General features: G+C 43.1%; 1 protein-coding gene across 2 annotated transcripts; it reads left to right on the forward strand.

The window, feature by feature from the left end:
- Window positions 1–8,623: 8,623 nt before the first annotated feature.
- On the forward strand, window positions 8,624–19,255 carry LOC138428113 (myosin regulatory light polypeptide 9). 2 transcript variants are annotated; one of them, XM_069568342.1, is made up of 4 exons: window positions 8,624–9,661; window positions 15,163–15,361; window positions 15,843–16,004; window positions 18,750–19,255. In XM_069568342.1, exons 2-4 carry the CDS (start codon window positions 15,178–15,180, stop codon window positions 18,920–18,922), a joined length of 519 nt encoding a protein of 172 aa, XP_069424443.1. In that variant the 5' UTR covers window positions 8,624–9,661; window positions 15,163–15,177; the 3' UTR covers window positions 18,923–19,255. The 2 variants fall into 2 exon arrangements, with proteins under 2 accessions (XP_069424443.1, XP_069424444.1); XM_069568343.1 differs by lacking the exon at window positions 8,624–9,661 and adding an exon at window positions 14,263–14,426.
- Window positions 19,256–19,682: the final 427 nt, after the last annotated feature.

Genomic DNA, 19,682 nt, shown 5'->3' on the forward strand with positions numbered 1-19,682 from the left:
TCTATCTTATTTTTTCATATTTAGTAGTATGGAAGTAAGACCTTTCCTCAAATATTCTTAGTCCAGCTTCACGTTATTTCATGTCATTCCTGAATTTAGAAACAATTTATTTCCTTTAAAATTTAAAAAGCAATTATTTATGTAGAATTTTCCATGCACTTGAAGCTGGAATCAAGATTGCCGGGAAAAATCTCAAAAACCTCAGATATGCAGATAACACCAACCTTATGGCAGAAAGTGAAGAGGAACTAAAAAGCCTCTTGATGAAAGTGAAAGAGGAGAGTGAAAAAGTTGGCTTATAGCTCAACATTCAGAAAACTAAGATCATGGCATCTGGTCCCATCACTTCATGGCAAATAGACGGGGGAACAGTGGAAACAGTGTCAGACTTTATTTTGGAGGGCTCCAAAATCACTGCAGATGGTGATTGCAGCCATGAAATTAAAAAAGACGCTTACTCCTTGGAAGGAAAGTTATGACCTAGATAGCATATTGAAAAGCAGAGACATTACTTTGCCAACAAAGGTCCGTCTAGTCAAGGCTATGGTTTTTCCAGTGGTCGTGTATGGATGTGAGAGTTGGACTGTGAACAAGGCTGAGCACTGAAGAATTGATGCTTTTGAACTGTGGTGTTGGAGAAGACTCTTGAGAGTCCCTTGGATTGCCAGGAGATCCAACCAGTCCATCCTAAAGGAGACCAGTCCTGGGTGTTCATTTGAAGGACTGATTCTGAGGCTGAAACTCCAGTACTTTGGCCACCTCATTCGAAGAGCTGACTCATTGGAAAAGACCCTGATGCTGGGAGGGATTGGGGGCAGGAGGAAAAGGGGACGACAGAGGATGAGATGGCAGGATGGCATCACCAACAATGCACATGAGTTTGGGTGAATTCCAGGAGTTGGTGATGGACAGGGAGGCCTGGCGCGCTAGGATACATGGGGTCGCAAAGAGTCGGACACGACTGAGCAACTGAACTGAACTGAACTTTAAAGCTAATACAGATTAAACACCTTTACTTCATTTAAAAGAAAGGAGCTCCTCCTACTGTTTTCCTAAATTAATAGCAATTGTTACATTCTATTTCATGGACAAAGAATCTGAATTTCACTTAAGTAGGTGAAACCAGAACATAAGCCATGCCTCTTAACATTCAAATGTTTCTTATATGCAACAAAAATTGCCAAGTGATCATTAGGAAATTGCTTTAGGTAATAAACACCAAGGGTCAATTCAGCTATGCTTCTTTGTTGCTTGGGTATGGAGTTTCCCTCATTGAACAAAAGAAGAGAGATCAGTATTATAAAATAAAATGTGGGCTTTGGGTCAGGACACTTACTAGTGGTTGTGGTTTACTCACTAAGTTGTGTCCGACTCTTGTGACCACATGGACTGTAGCCTTACCAGGCTCCTCTGTCCATGGGATTTCCCAGACAAGACTACTGGAGTGGCTTGTCATTTCCTTCTGCAGGGACACTTACTGCTGCTGCGAAGTCACTTCAGTCGTGTCCGACTCTGTGCGACTCCATAGACGGTAGCCCACCAGGCTCCCCCATTCCTGGGATTCTCCAGGCAAGAACACTGGTATAGGTTCTTGCATGAAAGTGAAATGTGAAAGTGAAGTCGCTCAGTCATGTCCAACCCTCAGCGACCCCAAGGACTGCAGCCTACCAGGCTCCTCCATCCATGGGATTTTCCAGGCAAGAGTACTGGAGTGGGGTGCCAATGCCTTCTCTGAGGGACACTTACTAGCTATGTGCAATTGAACAAGTAATCAGTTACCAAATATTTATTGGCACCCATGGATAATTAGGGCTTCCCCTGTGGTTCAGATAGCAAAGAATCTGCCTGCAATGAGGGAGGCCCAGGTTTGATCCCTGGATTGGGAAGATCCCCTGGAGAAGGAAATGGCAACCCACTTCAGTATTCTTGCTGGAAAATCCCATGGACAGAGGAGTCTGGCGGGCTAGTTTGTGGGGTTGCAAAAAGTCGGACACAACTGAGCAACTAACACAGGAAATGACATGATGGATAATCAGGCACTTTATTAGAAGTTACGGATTCATGAACAAGAAATACTGGCCTCCTGTCCTTCCTTCTATCATACCCCTGGTAGAGACATGAGTTATAATCTGGGTTATTTTATTGCCTTTTGATAACATGTACAAGTCACTTAAGTATTTAAGCCTTGGTTTCCTAATTTGTGAAATGGAGATGATAATACTTCACAGGGCTTCTCTGGTGGCTCAGATGGTAAAGAATCTGCCTGCCATGCAAAAGACTGGGTTTCGATGCCTGGGTCAGGAAGATCCCCTGATGAAGGGCATGGCAACCCACTCCAGTATTCTTGCCTGGATAATTCCATGGCAAGCATGAGACGCCATAGTCCATGAGATCGTGAATAATCGGACACAACTGAGCAACTTTTTTATTTTCCCACACAGGGTTATTATTAAATGATAAAAATGCTTATGTAGAATACCTAATATATAGTAGGTATATAGTAACAGTGATCCTTTTCTTTCTCCCTTTGGATCTTATCTTGGGGGGAAAACGGAGCCTCGTCTTCAAGCAGGAGCAGTAGTGTCCTTTTGGTGTAATTACAGTATCCCTAAATAATTGCATACTATGTACTCTGAGTTCCTTAAATATTAGTGCATGGGTTTCCTCAGCCTTGGCACTACTGACATTTTTGGCAGAATAATGTTCTGTTGTGGGCGCTGTCCTGTGCATTGTGGGGTGTTTAGCAGCATCCCTGGCCTCTTACCACTAGATGCCAGTTACAGCTTCCTGGTTATGAAATGTCTCCATACCTTGCCAAGTTTTCTCCTGGGGAATAGTCACCCCTAGTTGAGAACCTTCACATTAGTGGATAGTAAATTCACACTGGGCCTTTAGGAACATTTTAAAAAGTTAAATGACATAAAATTGAAAAAAATAGAAGTCTTAGAGAATATCACAGTAGTCAAGCAGTATTGCTTACTGATTTAAATTTCTTACTACAAGCTGTGCTCAAAAATTTGAAAGCCACTGTTGTATACTTAATAAAAACTTTCATATAAACTAACTAATTTAACCAGAAAACTCTACAAAATAAGCAGGACAGATGTTAACCTCTATTTTACAAATCAGAAAACAACCTGAAATAAGCTGAATGACTTGCTCTTGGGGTTACCCAGTTCAGTTCAGTCGCTCAGTCGTGTCCAACTCTTTGCAACTCCATGAACAGCAGCATGCCAGGCTTCCCTGTTCATCACCCTGAGTTTACTCAAACTCATGTCCATTGAGTTAGTGATAACATCCAACCATGTCTTCCTCCGTCGCCCCTTCTCCTCCTGTCCTCAATCTTTCCCAGCATTAGGGTATTTTCAAATGAGTTAGCTCTTCGGATCAGGTGGCCAAAGTATTGGATTTTCAGCTTCAACATCCATCCTTCCAGTGAACACCCAGGACTGATCTCCTTAGGATGGACTGGCTGGATCCAAGGGACTCTCAAGAGTCTTCTCCAACACTACAGTTCAAAACCATCAATTCTTCGGCACTCAGCTTTCTTTATAGTCCAACTCTCACAGCCATACATGACCACTGGAAAAACCATAGCCTTGACTAGACGGACCTTTGTTGGCAAAGTAATGTCTCTGCTTTTGAATATGCTATCTAGGTTGGTCATAACTTTCCTTCCAAGGAGTAAGCGTCTTTTAATTTCATGGCTGCAGTCACCATCTGCAGTGATTTTGGAGCCCAAAAAATAAAGTCAGCCACTGTTTCCCCATCTATTTCCCATGAAGTGATGGGATCAGATGCCATGATCTTCATTTTGTGAGTGTTGAGCTTTAAGCCAACTTTTTCACTCTCCTCTTTCACTTTCATCAAGAGGCTTTTTAGTTCCTCTTCACTTTCTGCCATAAGGTTGGTGTCATCTGCATATCTGGGGTTTTTGAGATTTCTCCCGGCAATCTTGATTCCAGCTTGTGCTTCATCCAGCCCAGCACTTCTCATGATGTACTCTGCATATAAGTTAAATAAGCAGGGTGACAATATACAGCCTTAATGTACTCCGTTTCCTATTTGGAACCAGTCTGTTGTTCCATGTCCAATTCTAACTGTAGCTTCCTGACCTGCATATAGGTTTCTCAAGAGGCAGGTCAGGTGGTCTGGTATTCCCATCTCTTTCAGAATTTTCCAGTTTATTGTGATCCACATGGTCAAAGGTTTTGGCATAGTCAATAAAGCAGAAATAGATCTTTTTCTGGAACTCTCTTGCTTTTACAATAATCCAGCGGATGTTGGCAATTTGATCTCTGGTTCCTCTGCCTTTTCTAAAACCAGCTTGAACATCTGGAAGTTCACGGTTCACGTATTGCTGAAGCCTGGCTTGGAGAATTTTGAGCATTAGAGTGTGAGATGAGTGCAGTTGTGTGGTAGTTTGAGGATTCTTTGGCATTGCCTTTCTTTGGGACTAGAATGAAAACTGACCTTTTCCAGTCCTGTGGCCACTGCTGAGTTTTCCAAATATGCTGGCATATTGAGTGCAACACTTTCACAGTATCATCTTCTAGGATTTGAAATAGCTCAACTGGAATTCCATCACCTCCACTAGCTTTGTTCGTAGTGATGCTTCCTAAGGCCCACTTGACTTCACATTCCAGGATGTCTGGCTCTAGGTGAGTGTTCACACCATCATGATTATCTGAGTCATGAAGATCTTTTTTGTGTAGTTCTTCTGTGTATTCTTGCCACCTCTTCTTAATATATTCTGCTTGTTAGGTCCATACCATTTCTATCCTTTATTGAGCCCATCTTTGCATGAAATGTTCCCTTGGTGTCTCTAACTTTCTTGAAGAGAGTTCTACTCTTTCCCATTCTATTGTTTTCCTCTATTTCTTTGCATTGATCACTGACGAAGGCTTTCTTATCTCTCCTTGCTATTCGTTGGAACTCTGCATTCAAATGGGTATATCTTTCCTTTTCTCCTTTGCTTTTTGCTTCTCTTCTTTTGACAGGTATTTGTAAGGCCTCCTCAGACAGCCGTTTTGCTTTTTTGTATTTCTTTTTCTTGGGAATGGTATTGATCCATCTCCTGTACAATGTCACGAAACTCCATCCATAGTTTATCAGGCACTCTATCAGATCTAGTCCCTTAAATCTATTTCTCACTTCCACTGCATCATCACAAGGGATTTGATTTAGGTCATACCTGAATGGTCTAGTGGTTTTCCCCACTTTCTTCAATTTAAGTCTGAATTGGGCAATAAGGAGTTCATGTTCTGAGCCACAGTCAGCTCCTGGTCTTGTTTTTTGCTGACTGTGTAGAGCTTCTCCATCTTTGGCTGCAAAGAATATAATCAATCTGATTTTGGTGTTGGCCATCTGGTGATGTCCATGTGGAGTCTTCTCTTGTGTTGTTGGAAGACGGTGTTTGTTATGACCAGTGCGTTCTCTTGGCAAAACTCTATTAGCCTTTGCCCTGCTTCATTCTGTACTCCAAAGCCAAATTGGCCTGTTACTCCAGGTGTTTCTTGACTTCCTACTTTTGCATTCCAGTCCCCTATAATGAAAAGGACATCTTTTTTGGGTGTTACTTCTAAAAGGTCTTGTAGGTCTTCATAGTACCATTTAACTTCAGCTTCTTCAGCATTACTGCTAGGAGCATAGAATTGTATTACCATGATATTGAATGGTTTGCCTTGGAAACGAACAGAGATCATTCTGTCGTTTTTGAGATTGCATCCAAGTACTGCATTTCGGACTCTTTTGTTGACCATGATGGCTACTCTATTTCTTCTAAGGGATTCCTGCCTGCAGTAGGAGATATAATGGCCATCTGAGTTAAATTCACCCATTCCAGAGGTTACTCAGTAGGCTGAAGGAAAGATATGAAACACAACCTAAGTCTTTAAAGTTTTAATGACAGAAAAGGAGATTATCACCTGAGAGCAGATTTTCCACGTGGTCCACAAGGGTAGATATTAGCATGAGAGGTCTTTTGTGGTGGGCCCAATCATTAAAATTTCAAATCAAAATTTTAGATGGAAATTTGAATAAAATTTTATCAAGATTTTATTTTTCAACACTGCTAATTTTTGTATGCACGTGTTCTCAGCCACTCAGTCATGTCTGACTCTTTTCAATCCCATGCAATACAGCCCAGCAGACTCCTCTGTCCATGGGATTTCCCAGGCAAGAATACTGGAGTGGGTTGGCATTTCCTTCTCCAGGGCATCTTCCTCACCTAGGGATCAATCTCGTATCTCCTGCATTGGCAGGCAGAGTCTCTACCAGTGAGCTTTGGATACCCAATTAATTGAGGAATGAATACATGAATGAACATGGACCACACAATCCCTGTTAACCTTCAACCAGCCAGGCCCTCCAATCACCTCTAATAAGGTAGGCTGCTCCCTTTGACCAGAATCTCCCTCTGCTGTCTTTTTCCCACTGACTTCTAGAATCACCTGTTCAGTAGTCCTCCAGGTAATGCTCTGCACAAGTCCCCAGACAGGCTGATTTCCACCTCTGTGCTCCTTCTATGCCATGCTAGGCTATTCTTAGTTACTCAGTTGTGTCTGACTCTTTGCAACCCCACAGACTGCAGCCCACCAGGCTCCTCTGTCCATGGAATTCTCCAGGCAAGAATACTGGCATGGGCTGCCATTCCCTTCTCTAGGGTACTTGAACCCAGGTCTCCCATACTGCAGGTGGGATTCTTTACCAGCAGAGTCACCACAGAAACCCAAGAATACTGGAGTGGGTACCCTATGTCTTCTCCAGGGGAACATCCCAACCCAGGAATCGAACCAAGGCCTCCTGCATTACAGGAAGATTCTTTACCAGTTGAGCTACCAGGGAAGCCCGCTCCTTTATAAACCTTACCTAATTATGCTATAACCATCTCTTCCACATTTTCCCCTGAAACTCCCCGTGCCTTTGGCACCTTGTCTACTCCCTTCTCTATCATTCCAAAGGTAGCAGCTATGGTCTGTTTCAAAAACCACATAAACCACAGCACTCACCTCAGTGCTTGGCAGTGCAGTTGCTCTTTAATACCTGTTGTATTTTCCCTATAGTACAGGAAAGCAGACAGGCAAAGTAATTTTCTGATACTATAAAAGCAAAGAAAAGGAGAAGTGGGGGCCGGTGTGCAGAGCATGAGATGGTTAAAGAGCATCGCTAACTCAATGGACAGAAACTTGAGCAAACTCCTGAAGACAGTGGAGGACAGAGAAACCTGGCTGCCTACAGTCTACAGGATCAGACATGACAGCAACTCAGTAACAACATAGAAACAGAAGGCTGTTGCTCCGGGTAAACTGAATTGGATCTTAGATCAGCAAAAAAAAAAAGAAAAAAGCCGTTAATGGGAATAGTGGTGAAACCTGATTAAATTGTGGGCTTTAAGCAATAGTATGATACCATTGTTAATTTCTTAGTTTTGGCAAAGATGCCATCGTTATTTAACATTAGTGGAAGATGGGTACACTCTGCACTGTCTTTACAACTTTTCTGAAAATCTAAGATTATTTCAAAATTAAAAGTCTATTTAAAAAAAAAAAAGACTGTTGCTGCTCCCTGTCGCTCAGGAAACCTCAACAGCCCACTTCATCTTTTGGGATGTTTTCTCCCTGAAGGACAGCACTGGAAACTCCCGCGCCCCCTAGTGACAGATGTAGGTGTGTGCACGGCTGTCGGCTCGCTCCCCCCGGGCCAACAGACTCCACGAACCCTTTGCACCTCCCTGCCCCCGCGGTCCTTACCCCGGTTCAGCCATCTGGAGTTTGTGCCGTCACTGTCTCATCTTTGATCCTAACCCGTCCTAGCTCTGCGTCCCCCCCCTTTGGGCTAAGAGTCACTTGCTGCTGCTGCTGCTGCTAAGTCGCTTCAGTCGTGTCCGACTCTGTGCGACCCCATAGACGGCAGCCCACCAGGCTCCCCCATCCCTGGGATTCTCCAGGCAAGAACACTGCAGTGGGTTGCCATTTCCTTCTCCCATGCATGAAAATGAAAAGTGAAAGTGAAGTCGTGTCCGACTCCGCGACCCCACGGATTGCGGCCTATCAGGCTCCTCCGTTCATGGGATTTTCCAGGCAAGAGTACTGGAGTGTGTTGCCATTGTCTTCTCCACAGACCCTCTTAAATTGATGGCTTCCCAGGACATGCCCTAGAAGGCTGATTCAGCGGGCTGGACATGAGACCCCCCAATACTGAGTATTTTTCCCTCGTACCCCGAGTGATTCTGTTGGAGGCTGTTTGGTAAACGAACCATCTTCGTTTCAGTCCTGCTGTAGGATTTGGGCATTAAAGTATCTCTTAGTGACTTTACCTCTAAGTGAACCTGGGAACAGACTACTGGTTAAGAAACGGAATGTTCCTGAGGTCCCCGACGGTGCAGCTGATTCCTACTGCGAGCACATTATCCTGCAGCTTTACCTTCCTCGTCAGCAGGATGACTGGAGTGAGCGCGGCTCCAAACCCCAGAAACGTTCCTGCCACGGGAGCCAGACGAGGCACGTAGCCCGGAGCCTGGACGACTCTGGAAAGGCGTCGGCCAGGCCCAGCCCTCTCCTGCGGGGACCACCCTCCTCCGCGGAGACGGACAGCATAGTCTCCCTCAGGGTGGGGAGGATATTCCTTCTACGAGATGCCTCGGCCAGGCGGCCCTGAGGCCAGAGAGCTGAGCACAATAGGCCCGACTTCCTGTCCTCTTCAAGGGGCGCACCTCGGCACCAGTGAGAGTAGGGGGCGAAGTTGGGGACCCCGTCGCTGTGGGTTGCAGGCTGCCTTCCGAGCCGGAGGCGGCCAGGCTCTCCTTGTTCCTGGGGCCCGAGGGACTCCGCGGGGAAACATAACCGTGAACGTTTCTGAAGAGAGAGAACGTCTTCGGCAGACCCCCGCCTGAAGAACTCGTTCTGAGTCGAAGATAGGCTGAGGGCCCTCGGGACTAAACACTGTTTCCGTAGGGAGGGGAGTGACTCGTCATAACACAACACCAGGCCAAGAGGTCAAGTCTCTTGCCCAGAGTCGTCCTCTCGGGGTACACAGACAGCTGTGCGACCACCGGGTGAAGACCCCAGCCTCCTCACTCACCCTGAGGAGGGCCCCCTGCGCATGCGCAGAACCGCTCGGCGGCTCGGGCGGGGAGCTCGAGGGTGGGGCGCTCGGGGTGGGGCGAAGGCCAGTCACGTGGGCCGCGAAGCCCTCTCCGCGATTTCCCTACAAGGACTTGGGTCGCCGAGCCCCGCCCCCGGCCGGGCCCTGGAATGTGCGGAGGGGCAAATCCGCAAGATAGACTCAACCATTTGCAAACAGGAAGGGGAGGGTGAAACAGTTTACACTGTAAGAAGAGGTGTGAAAAAGACGGAAACTCAGTCATCAGACCTGGAAAATCACTATTTTTCTACTGTGTTCTAAGCTGCCCGTTCGACACGTCCTTCCCGTGCACTCGGTCAAAATTGCGCCTTCTGAGCACACCGGCAACCCCCCTGCCCCGTCGCCCTGCCGGGCTCACACTGTTAGCAGAGAATGGTGACTCCCTTCCTTCCGGTCCGCTAAGCGAAGGCCGGAAGTGTCGGTTTGGAGCGTCTTTGGGAGTGGAAGGGAGTTGGTAGGGGGAGCTGGAGCAGCGAGGAGGTTCTTGAAGCTCTCGGATTCTCTCGGCTGAGTTAGGGTGAGTAATGTTCGCGGGAGGCCCGTCCCGACGTGCATCCCCACGGGGCGGCTGGGGTTGGCGGGGTGGTCAGCAGCACTGCCGGGGGCGCACCTGGGCAGGTGTGCGTGCGAATTCCTGGGTTTCGAGCCCATGGGCCTCTCCGGCGTCGAAGGCCGCTGCCGGAAGCGGCCCGGACGCCAGCTTCGCTCCTTTGCCCAAACTTGGAGCTCGGGAAGTGTGGTTTAGCCTGCTGGCGCCGCGAGCTTGGGCGGCAGCCGGCCTGCGAAACCCGAGCCCCGCGGAGCTGACGCTGGGACTAAGTTTAATTTCTAACGTAAACTTGCCCGATTCCAGAGAGTTTGCGCAAAAACTCTAGCTTGGTGCGGTCCCCAGACGCCCGCCCGCTGCAGCTGTTATTGCAACTGTGTGGCTACGTTTAGTGGGAGTAACCACCTCAGATTAGCAACTTCAGCTTAGTATCCACTTTTGTAATCGGAGTGTTTTGATTTTTTTTTAAAGTGATAGTTGGACAAATAGGAGTTTGGGGTTTAGTTTGAGGCTTCAGGAAAACTCCCAAAAAACTCCCTGTTACTCTGGGGTGAAGTGTTTACTTTCAAAGTAGCTGAATTGATTTATCAAAGTGTATCATTTCTTTACAGAACTGTGAAACAGAAGTAAGCGTTCAGTTGAGATTTTAACTTAAGTGCAGAAAGTTGTACATCTAAAGGTGCAGAAAATAAGTGATTCTTAAAATTGCTACTGTTTGCTTCATTGTTCTGGAAGGCTTTTGATGAAAACCTAGCCAAAAAATCTTTAAAAAGTGAGGCTTTACTGGCTAGTGAACCTGGACAACGAATTGCCTTTGTCAAGTGCTGAGAACATTTTGGGTGTGGCAGTCTTAGAGGACTAATCGTACCTTCAACCGGAAGTTGCTTAGGAATTGAAAACTTGGTTAAGTTGGAACGGAAACACCAGCCTGAAAATGTACTTTTCAAAAACTGTGGTTAGCACCAAAAAAGTACATAAACTTAGCTTAAGAAAAAAGTACATTGATTAAATGAGACAGTAGATTTGGTCTGGATTTGGAAAGCAGATGTTATGTACCATCACATTAGGAAGTGTTTCCTAAGATGGGAGTTTTTCATTAAAGAACATGTATTTCCAGAATACTATCAATTTGGAGAAGGCAATGGCACCCCACTCCAGCACTCTTGCCTGTAAAATCCAATGGACGGAGGAGCCTGGTGGGCTGCAGTCCATGGGGTCGCTAAGAGTCAGACACGACTGAGCGACTTCACTTTCACGCGTTGGAGAAGGAAATGGCAGCCCACTCCAGTATTCTTGCCTGGAGAATCCCAGGGATTGGGGAGCCCGGTGGGCTGCCGTCTCTGGGGTCGCACAAGAGTTGGATACGACTGAAGCGACTTAGCAGTAGCAGTGTTCTGTAGAAAGTCTTAAGATTAGTTTACATTTATTACCACTATAAATACTGGACTCTAGAATTCTAACTAGAGTATTCTGGGCTTCCCAGGTGGCTCTAGTGATAAAGAATCCGCCCGCCAATGCAGGAGACGCGGGTTCGATCCCTGGGTCGGGAAGATCCCCTGGAGGAGGGCAGGGTAGCCCATTACAGTATTGTCTGGAGAATCCCGTGGACAGAAGAGCCTGGCAGGCTACAGTCCATAGGGTCGGAAAGAGTGGGATGCGACTTAGCAAGCACAAAGTAATATATATATATGTATGTATGTATGTACGTGTGTGTGTTTGTGGGCGCGCCCTCTCCAGGCTCTTCAGAATGGAATTCTCCAGGCAAGAATACTGAAATGATTTGCCCTTTCCTCCTCCAGGGGATCTTCCCGACCCAGGGATTGATCCCAGTATCTCCTCTGTCTCCTGTATTGCAGGCAGATTTTTTTTACCGCTGAACCACTGGGGAAGCCAATATTGATATGGGTTAATCCCATTTTATAAATGAAGCCAGAGTATCTAGAAATTGTGAAAAGTCTTGTCGCCCTTGCTGTGTGGGGAAAGCCTCTTTGTGGATCTTTATTTTTCATTTCGCCCATCACTTAATCTAGTCTAACTTCTTTCTGACATGGTTTGTATCCATCCTTTTGTCATAACCCTGAATGATTCTCTTCCCATTTGATCGAGCTAGAAGGATAAATCCAGAAATTCATTACCACCAGCACTCCCCGTCCCTGATTAAGACAAGGTTATATTCCTTCGAGTCTGTAAACTGATTCTCCTTAACAGCCTTTGAACTGTTTTCATTCACTTTTTCTCATGCATCTGAAATCCTTGTGAATTTCATAGACATTGACTGTGTAAGTTCCAGGGTTTTCAAGTTCCATACAACACAGAGCCCTTCACACCAAAGATCTTTCATTAAATGCCTCAAAAGTGAATTCTAGACTGAGCTTATGATGAGTGAAGACATACCTTGGAAACGGTGGGTGCCTGCATAACAGTCTTCCCCTTGTATATAAATAATACTTACATTGATGCATAAAATATTTTGGTTTTTTTTTTCCCTAGCCTATAAGAGTTGTGCATTTGCTGAAGTCTTGTTATATGAAGAGAGTTACAGGCTGACTTGTTTGGGGAAAGTAAAAGTGCACAGCATACCTGAGTCACAGCGAGGAGGACAGTGGCAGTATCTAAAGTGATCCGCTCCTTGGGATCATAGCACTGTTTCTCATTTGGCTCCCTCTCCACTCCAGTTAAGTGGTTCAGGTGATAATCTGCCAGCAATACCAGATATCCAGATTCCATCCCTGGGTTGGGAACATTACCTGGAGAAGGGAATGGCTGCCCACTCCAGTATGCTTGCCTAGAGAATTCCATGCACAGAGGAGCCTGCAGGGCGGGTCTCAAAGAGTGGGACACAACTGAGCTACTCACACACACTACCACCAGAGTTGATGCTACCCATACCTTCAGTTTGGTAAGGGGAAAAAAAAAATAGCCTTTCCTTATTTTGAAATAGCTTGACAGCAAAGCTGAACTCCCTATCACTGAAAGGATCTAGATTTTCGGTGGGAGAATAACTCACAGATCAGAATCCAACCTCCTTGAAAAAGTAAGGTCCATGTAGTAACTTGCCCAGTGTTGTACTACCAAATTTTGATAGCATTAACTACCCTAATTTGTTAGAATTAAGACTGACATTTAAATTTCTTAATTCTAAGGATGTCTTGTAGCTTTTAGGGTTTTTCAAGTTCTTTCCCCTACCCTTCCCCCCACCCACCCACAAAATTTCAGAAACAACTTTTCTGAAGTCATAGTATTTGATAATCATGTACCACCTTTGAGTTATTTTTCATTTTTGTTACACATTGTTTTAACTTGAGAGTCATACTTTTGGAATGAAAACTATGTAACTCATTTTATAAGTTGAACCAATCATCTCATTTCTTCACAGTTGCCTCCCCAACTTTAAGTTCCTCAAAGAGAGCACACCTGCCTTAACATTTCTTAATTCTTAACTAATAATCGGCATTCATGATGCATCATATTAATGGTTGATGATTAAGGATCAGATGAGCTAAAGAAAAACTCTGAGGGCATTGTCTGTGCTGACCCCAAAAATACCTTTATAACTTTAAAATTAATCTTATAATGTGTTTGCATATTTAAAGAATACATGGTTAAAATGACTGATTTTAATTAAATGCATGATTAAAAGAAAGACTGAATAGGAAATGTATCAAAATTCTAGAATGAGAGCGTGTATGTGTTACTTTATATCTAACCTAAGTATTTTTTAAAAGGTACCTGGAGAAAAGGTACTAAATTGAGTACTACGAGGTCTTGTAGGTTTAAAAAATCAATTGTTATCAACCATTTGACCTGTTTTTTTCATCTGTTTCTTTGTTCTTAAAACAACTGATTTTTGTGGATAGTTAGGGCAATACAATGTTGTCAAACAAAACAAACTATTTTTAAGCACATGCTTTGTTTTGCAAAGACAGGGGCATACCTAAAATACTAAAGAGATGTGGACTGGTAAATATGTGCCACTCAACCACTAACCCAAATCCTGGAGCCCATTTAGGAGAGGAAGAAATAATATATGCTATAAATACTTGTTTTTAAACTACATTTAGATTAGAGGGGGGGATTACAGCTCTCTGTAGTTTAGATAATAAAGGGATTTACTGCGTCTAGAGGTGTTATAAAAGTGAAAATATCATGAAAGAGTAATTAAAGGAAATTTGGAAACCAGGGAGGAGCATATATCCTAACTTCTATGTCAAGTAAGGTATAGCTTACCAGCAGCACGTTCCAGTGCATGGCAGGAGTGCTATATTTGATGAATTGGAATTTGTGACTCTCCTTTGTGGAATTTCCTTCTAAAAATCTGAGAATAGATTAAGCTTTAAAAAAAAAAAAAACCAGGCATAGTCAAGCTTTTCTAATTATTTCCGTAATTGAATGTAGTCTGGCTGGTGTGGTGTAATCAACAAAAGAATGTAAGAAATAAGTTTTAAAACTCATATGAAGCATTGTGTCCTAAGTTCACTTCACAGTACTGACATCTAGGTAGTTCATTCTTTGCGATCCACAGACTTATTTTTAGAGCAAGGGCATAGTGTTTTGCTACATCATAGCTAAATGTTGTTTTCAGAACGTAAGCTTTAAAACTGTTGTCCTGGTCAGAGTGTGAAATCAGTAGTGCCTATTTTAGACCTGCTTGAGAGAATATAACTGATTACAGTGTCTTAGTCTTGTGGGTTAGAGGTTTTGCTGACTGCCCTCGCTACCTCAGCTCTGAACGATGGTATGGTAAAATTTTATTGTCTGATGACTGTGGGATTTTTAACTTCAAACAAATTGCTTATAGTCTTAAAGATTTAGTGTTGAAAGGGAATTAGACGTTATTTTTATTTTCAACTTAAGTTTTACGCGGAGAAATTTAGATTATTAGAGAGCAAAGGTAGTTGCCATATCACTTAAAATGCTTTCCAAAACTTGTTAAAAACTAAATTGCTTTAAAAATTTTGTATTGTGCTCTGATTTTTGTTTAGAGGACTTAATCACTTCAGATGATTTAGCTTAGAAGATGAGTTAATGTTCGTTAGTACTGAATAACACTGAGGTATAGAACTGGCAGTTTTTCTCCAGTGTCTTGACATCTTTTGTTTCTTGTTTCTATATTGTTATTAAGGTAATGGATTGAGTTATTATCAGTCCTTAATCAGCTGTCCAGTAGTACTGGGGACAGGAATTCTTGTTGATAATGCTCTGAGCTTTGAATTAATGTTGGTGGTAAGTTGGAACTTGAAATTAGTGACAGACTATTTACTACTAAGGATGAGTGAATTCAAAAGACAAGTCTAGTTTTTTTCTTTATAGATTGATCCTCTGAGTAATGGTATCAATTAGTTGACAGATTTTTGCCAAGTGATACTGTCCTGTGAAATAGTTTTTAAACCCATCTCTCAGTGGCTCAAATATTTCTGGAAGGTTGGTTCAATTTAGTTTTTGCTATTTCTTGTATTTCCCCTCTTTGTTAGGATTTAACTGCCACCATGTCGAGCAAAAGAGCAAAGACCAAGACCACCAAGAAGCGCCCCCAGCGTGCGACCTCCAATGTGTTCGCCATGTTTGACCAGTCCCAGATTCAAGAGTTCAAAGAGGCTTTCAACATGATCGACCAGAACAGGGATGGGTTCATTGACAAGGAAGACTTGCATGACATGCTTGCTTCCCTGGGTAATGATCAGTTTTAATATTAATAAATCAAACAATTTCTAGAACAACCTTTTCTATTTATTTCTGAAGTCTTAAAAGTTTTGTGAAGCCAATCTAATGATGTTACAGTTCACTAAGATTCAAAATCTGGAGCATTGTTTCCCAAAGTAAGGTCCTTGGATCACCTGCAGATTTCTGGCCAAGTCTCAGAATCAGGCTGGAGACCAGCTGCGTTTGTGTGTTTGTGCATGAATGCGTGTGCTGCAAACTCTGATCATGATTATGAAAACAGTGTTATTCCTCCTGACTTCTCAGTGGAATAGCACACAGTCTCCAGACTCGTAATATAGATCCTTTTCATTGAGAAGACTTTTTTCCAAATAGTTTTACTGTCTTGAACACAAATACCAAAACTGTATAAATGATCATCTGTCATGTCAAAATGTTTACCATGATGCATTTTGTGATGTGATTAAAATTATGACCCTCTGTTTTTGTTTAGGAAAAAATCCAACTGACGAGTATCTGGATGCCATGATGAATGAGGCTCCAGGTCCCATAAATTTTACCATGTTTCTCACAATGTTTGGTGAAAAGTTAAATGGCACAGATCCAGAAGATGTCATCAGAAATGCTTTTGCTTGCTTTGATGAAGAAGCAACTGGTAAGTCTGAGGTAACCTTTAATTACCAACTGATTATTATTTGGTTATAGCAGCTAAAATATATAATAACTTGAAACATGACGACATGTAACACCCTCAGGTTTATACCAGACCTGTTTTGGGGGACAGGTTTCACCTGTGGCATGTTAGGCACTCACTTCACTGCCTCTGCCCTTAAATGTTTAATTTACAATTTAATAGGTGAATTTGGAACTTCTTTAGGAAACTTCTATTACTCCTTTACTAGAATCATTCTACAGGGGTTAGGCACTCAGTTAAGTGTGTCAAATGAATATCTTTTACCGGAGCAATCTTGGAAAAAAGTGTAGATTGCTCTAGGCGGTGGTGTCAGTATGGTCCTATGTTGGTTTATCAGGTACCTCTCTGCTCTGAGATTGTTTAGATCTGGTGTCTGGAATCAGGTGCCCTGGTTTCGTAATCCTCTTCTGCATAATAGCTGTTCGATTTCAGGCAACTCCTCTAAGGCTCTTATTAGTAAGATGGACCATAATATTTCCTGCCTCATGTGGTTATTGTGAAGATTAAATGAGGGAATGAGATAGTAGCTTACTGCCTGCATAGAGTGGACTCTCAAAGAAACCCGAAAGGCTAGCTATGTGAATGCCTGCTCTTTTGGCAGAAATGTATGTAAGAGAAAGAAAAAGGGGAGGGGGGGTAACTCACATGGTGAGATTTTTAAGAAGGAAGGCACACCCTTTGGTTACACAGTATTTGGACTAGTTTAAACAGTCCACGTGTAGTGCGTGGGGCTGGAAGCACAGTCTCTCCACTCTGACTTTGAAGGCATCCCACGATAGGGCCTCATCTGGCCTATTCAAGTAGGCCACCCTCTTGGCAGTTGCATCATCTTCACAACCTCGTTCCAGTCTCCATGCATTGTTGCTTGGGCTTGCTCTGCCATTTCTGCCTCTGCCTTCCTCCTCAGATCACCTCCTTCCCCTTGAAATCAAAAACTCTGAACAGTTATTACTGGAACCAGTAGGGGAAGGGCAGGGAGAAGAGACTTTCTTGCCAAAAACTTTTGTGTATTAGTTTTTTTTTTTTTTTTAAACAGTGGACGTGTTACTTTTTTTAGTGGAAGAGAATAAAACCATTAAAGTGTCTTATCTGTTCTTCAGAGTCATCTCAGTGGTCACATTCCTATTAGAGCCTTAGCTGTGTTTTCATACTGATTTCTCCTGGCCTCTGGGAAACCTTGAAAAGCTCTCACTTCTTTCCACCTCCACCGTAGTTTACGTATGTCTCTGCTGGCACATATTCTGCCTGAGCTTATGCTTTAGCTGTGTGCTTGTTTCCAATATCACAGTCTCTTCTGGCTCTCCGGATAAAGGCTGTGCATCTGCAGCAGCCTCATGTTCCCCTCTTTGTAACCCCTCCCAGCTCCTTTCACAGTCCCTGCACATGGTTGATTAGTTTGCATGATGGTTGAATGACTTGGCTAAAGAGGAGGATTTATTTCTACAATCTAAAAGTCTAAGATTTGGAGAACATTTTTTTTTTTTAAATCTAGGGTTGAGTTAGCCAAAGAACCCATAAATTTAGAGTTTCTTTTGTGAACTGACCTTACACTTTAAACTTATTTTATAGGAAATCTGTCAATGTTTTAGCTTAATTTCACACACACAAAGAAGTTGTAAAATAGAAACTTTATGAATTTCAAAAATCTCTGTGCTTGAATTGTCATTTAATACCTTCGGGTTACTGTAGGAGTGGGTCTCAATCATGATTGCTTATGGAAATCACTGTTTAAACTAGTCCAGTGGAAATTATTTAGGGAGCTGTTTTAAATATCAGTGTCAGGGCTGGCCTCTGGGGTTTGTTTTGAGCTCCCTTGATGATTCTGATGTGCAGTCAGGTTTCATGAGACCCCTGCTTGCACAGGTCCAAAGTAGAGAACATTTCTGTCTGCTCACTGTTAACACTCCAGTGCCTATCCCAGTGTCTGTGACATAGTTAATGCTCAACTATCTACTCAGTGGTTTTGCACTGAGCCTAACCATATTTGTTACTGAATCTAAAATTAGAGTTGTTTTTAAAAATGTTTTATCTCATTTTGTGTATTTTAAAAAGGTAAAGTGAAGTGCCTGAAGTAACATACCTTGTTAAAACTGGACCTCACAGCTTCAGTATTCTTTCCACTGAAGCATTTTACTGACGTTTATGATGATTTTAGGGCTTCCCAGGTGGTTGAATGGTAAAGAATGCACCTGCCAAGCAGGCGTCGTGGGTTTGATCTCTTGGTCTGGAAAATTCCCTGGAGAAGGAAATGGCAATCCACTCCAGTATTCCTGCCTGGGAAATCCCATGGACAGAGGGAAGGCTATAGTCCATGGGGTCGCAAAAGGGTTGGACACGACTTAGTGCCTAAATAAGAACAAGATGATTTTAGTGTATGTGCTTGTAGAAGTGTGATCATAGATGGTATGCTGCGAAAGCGTCATACTTCACGCTTTCTGGTTAGGCACAGGGTTAGTTTTTGTTACCAAGAGATCGGGAGGTTGTTGTCGGGTGAGGTCAGTAGCGCAGAGAAGGTTAATGTCACTAAGCAACTGAGCATTTTCTAGGCAGCTGTGCTGAGGCTGGCTTAGTCGTATCAAGGCTATATTTCATACGTTTGCATGCTTATCGTCCTTAATGTAAACCCTGCGCTTAGTCAAGTGTAGATGCTCCTTGTAATTATTCCTCGAGAGTGTCTCTGCTGATCTCTGTTTCTTTATTCTTCAGGCACCATTCAGGAGGATTACCTGAGAGAACTGCTGACCACAATGGGAGACCGGTTTACAGATGAGGAAGTGGACGAGCTGTACAGAGAAGCACCTATTGACAAAAAGGGGAATTTCAATTACATCGAGTTCACACGCATCCTTAAGCATGGAGCAAAAGACAAAGACGACTAAAAAGAACTTCAAACTCCAGCCAAACGTTCCTTGTTGCCACTCTGGGTATTTCTGAGACTTTCTCTTAGAGCCTGTTGCATGCCCTTAGCTTTACAGCTTCTGCCTTTCTTGTTGTATTTATTCTCAGCCATTTGGGGCACATGCATCTCTATAATCAGACTGGATGTGGGACTTATTGTCATTTTAAGAATAGAAAATAGGGTAATTTAACTTACCAGCTGCCGTCTACCCTCCCCGCCCCCAGTAACTGCAGTCTACAGAGTCAATATATTTTTTCAGAGAAGGTTATTCACTCAATTTTTTCTGAACCATAATTAAACTTTATGATAAAAACTTACTTGTTTAAAACTTTTTTATTTACCAAAATTGACTTTTATTGGTCTTGGTGCATCATCTAAAGAAGGGTAGTAAGGCAAATCCTAGAAAATGATATGGTTGTTATACTTCCCCTTAACTCCTTCCAGGTCTCCTGACAGTTCTATTTCCTCTATTCAGTCTTCCCCCCTTTTCAAAAAAACAAATCCAATTTTTAACTGCCTTTATGGAGTTTTCTGTACTTTGCATTTTAAAATAACTTCCTATAGAATTTGCATATATATATATATGTATGATAGCTTTGTTAGCTTTAAATCCTAAAGTTCAATATTGGACCTGCCAGCATCCCTCCAAATCTGTTCTAAGCTTTTTGTACATTCCTTCCTGTCATTTAAAACTAGACCAGGCCACTGAGTGCAATTTTAATTTGTCCTAATTTTTAAAA

The sequence above is a fragment of the Ovis canadensis genome, chromosome 23, assembly GCF_042477335.2.
Source record: "Ovis canadensis isolate MfBH-ARS-UI-01 breed Bighorn chromosome 23, ARS-UI_OviCan_v2, whole genome shotgun sequence".
Lineage (NCBI taxonomy): Eukaryota > Metazoa > Chordata > Mammalia > Artiodactyla > Bovidae > Ovis > Ovis canadensis.

Coding starts and splice junctions, on each gene's coding strand:
- LOC138428113 (XM_069568343.1), top strand. Junction 15,362..15,842: donor TGACATGCTTGCTTCCCTGG/GTAATGATCAGT, acceptor GTTTTTGTTTAG/GAAAAAATCCAACTGACGAG. Junction 16,005..18,749: donor CTTTGATGAAGAAGCAACTG/GTAAGTCTGAGG, acceptor TTTATTCTTCAG/GCACCATTCAGGAGGATTAC.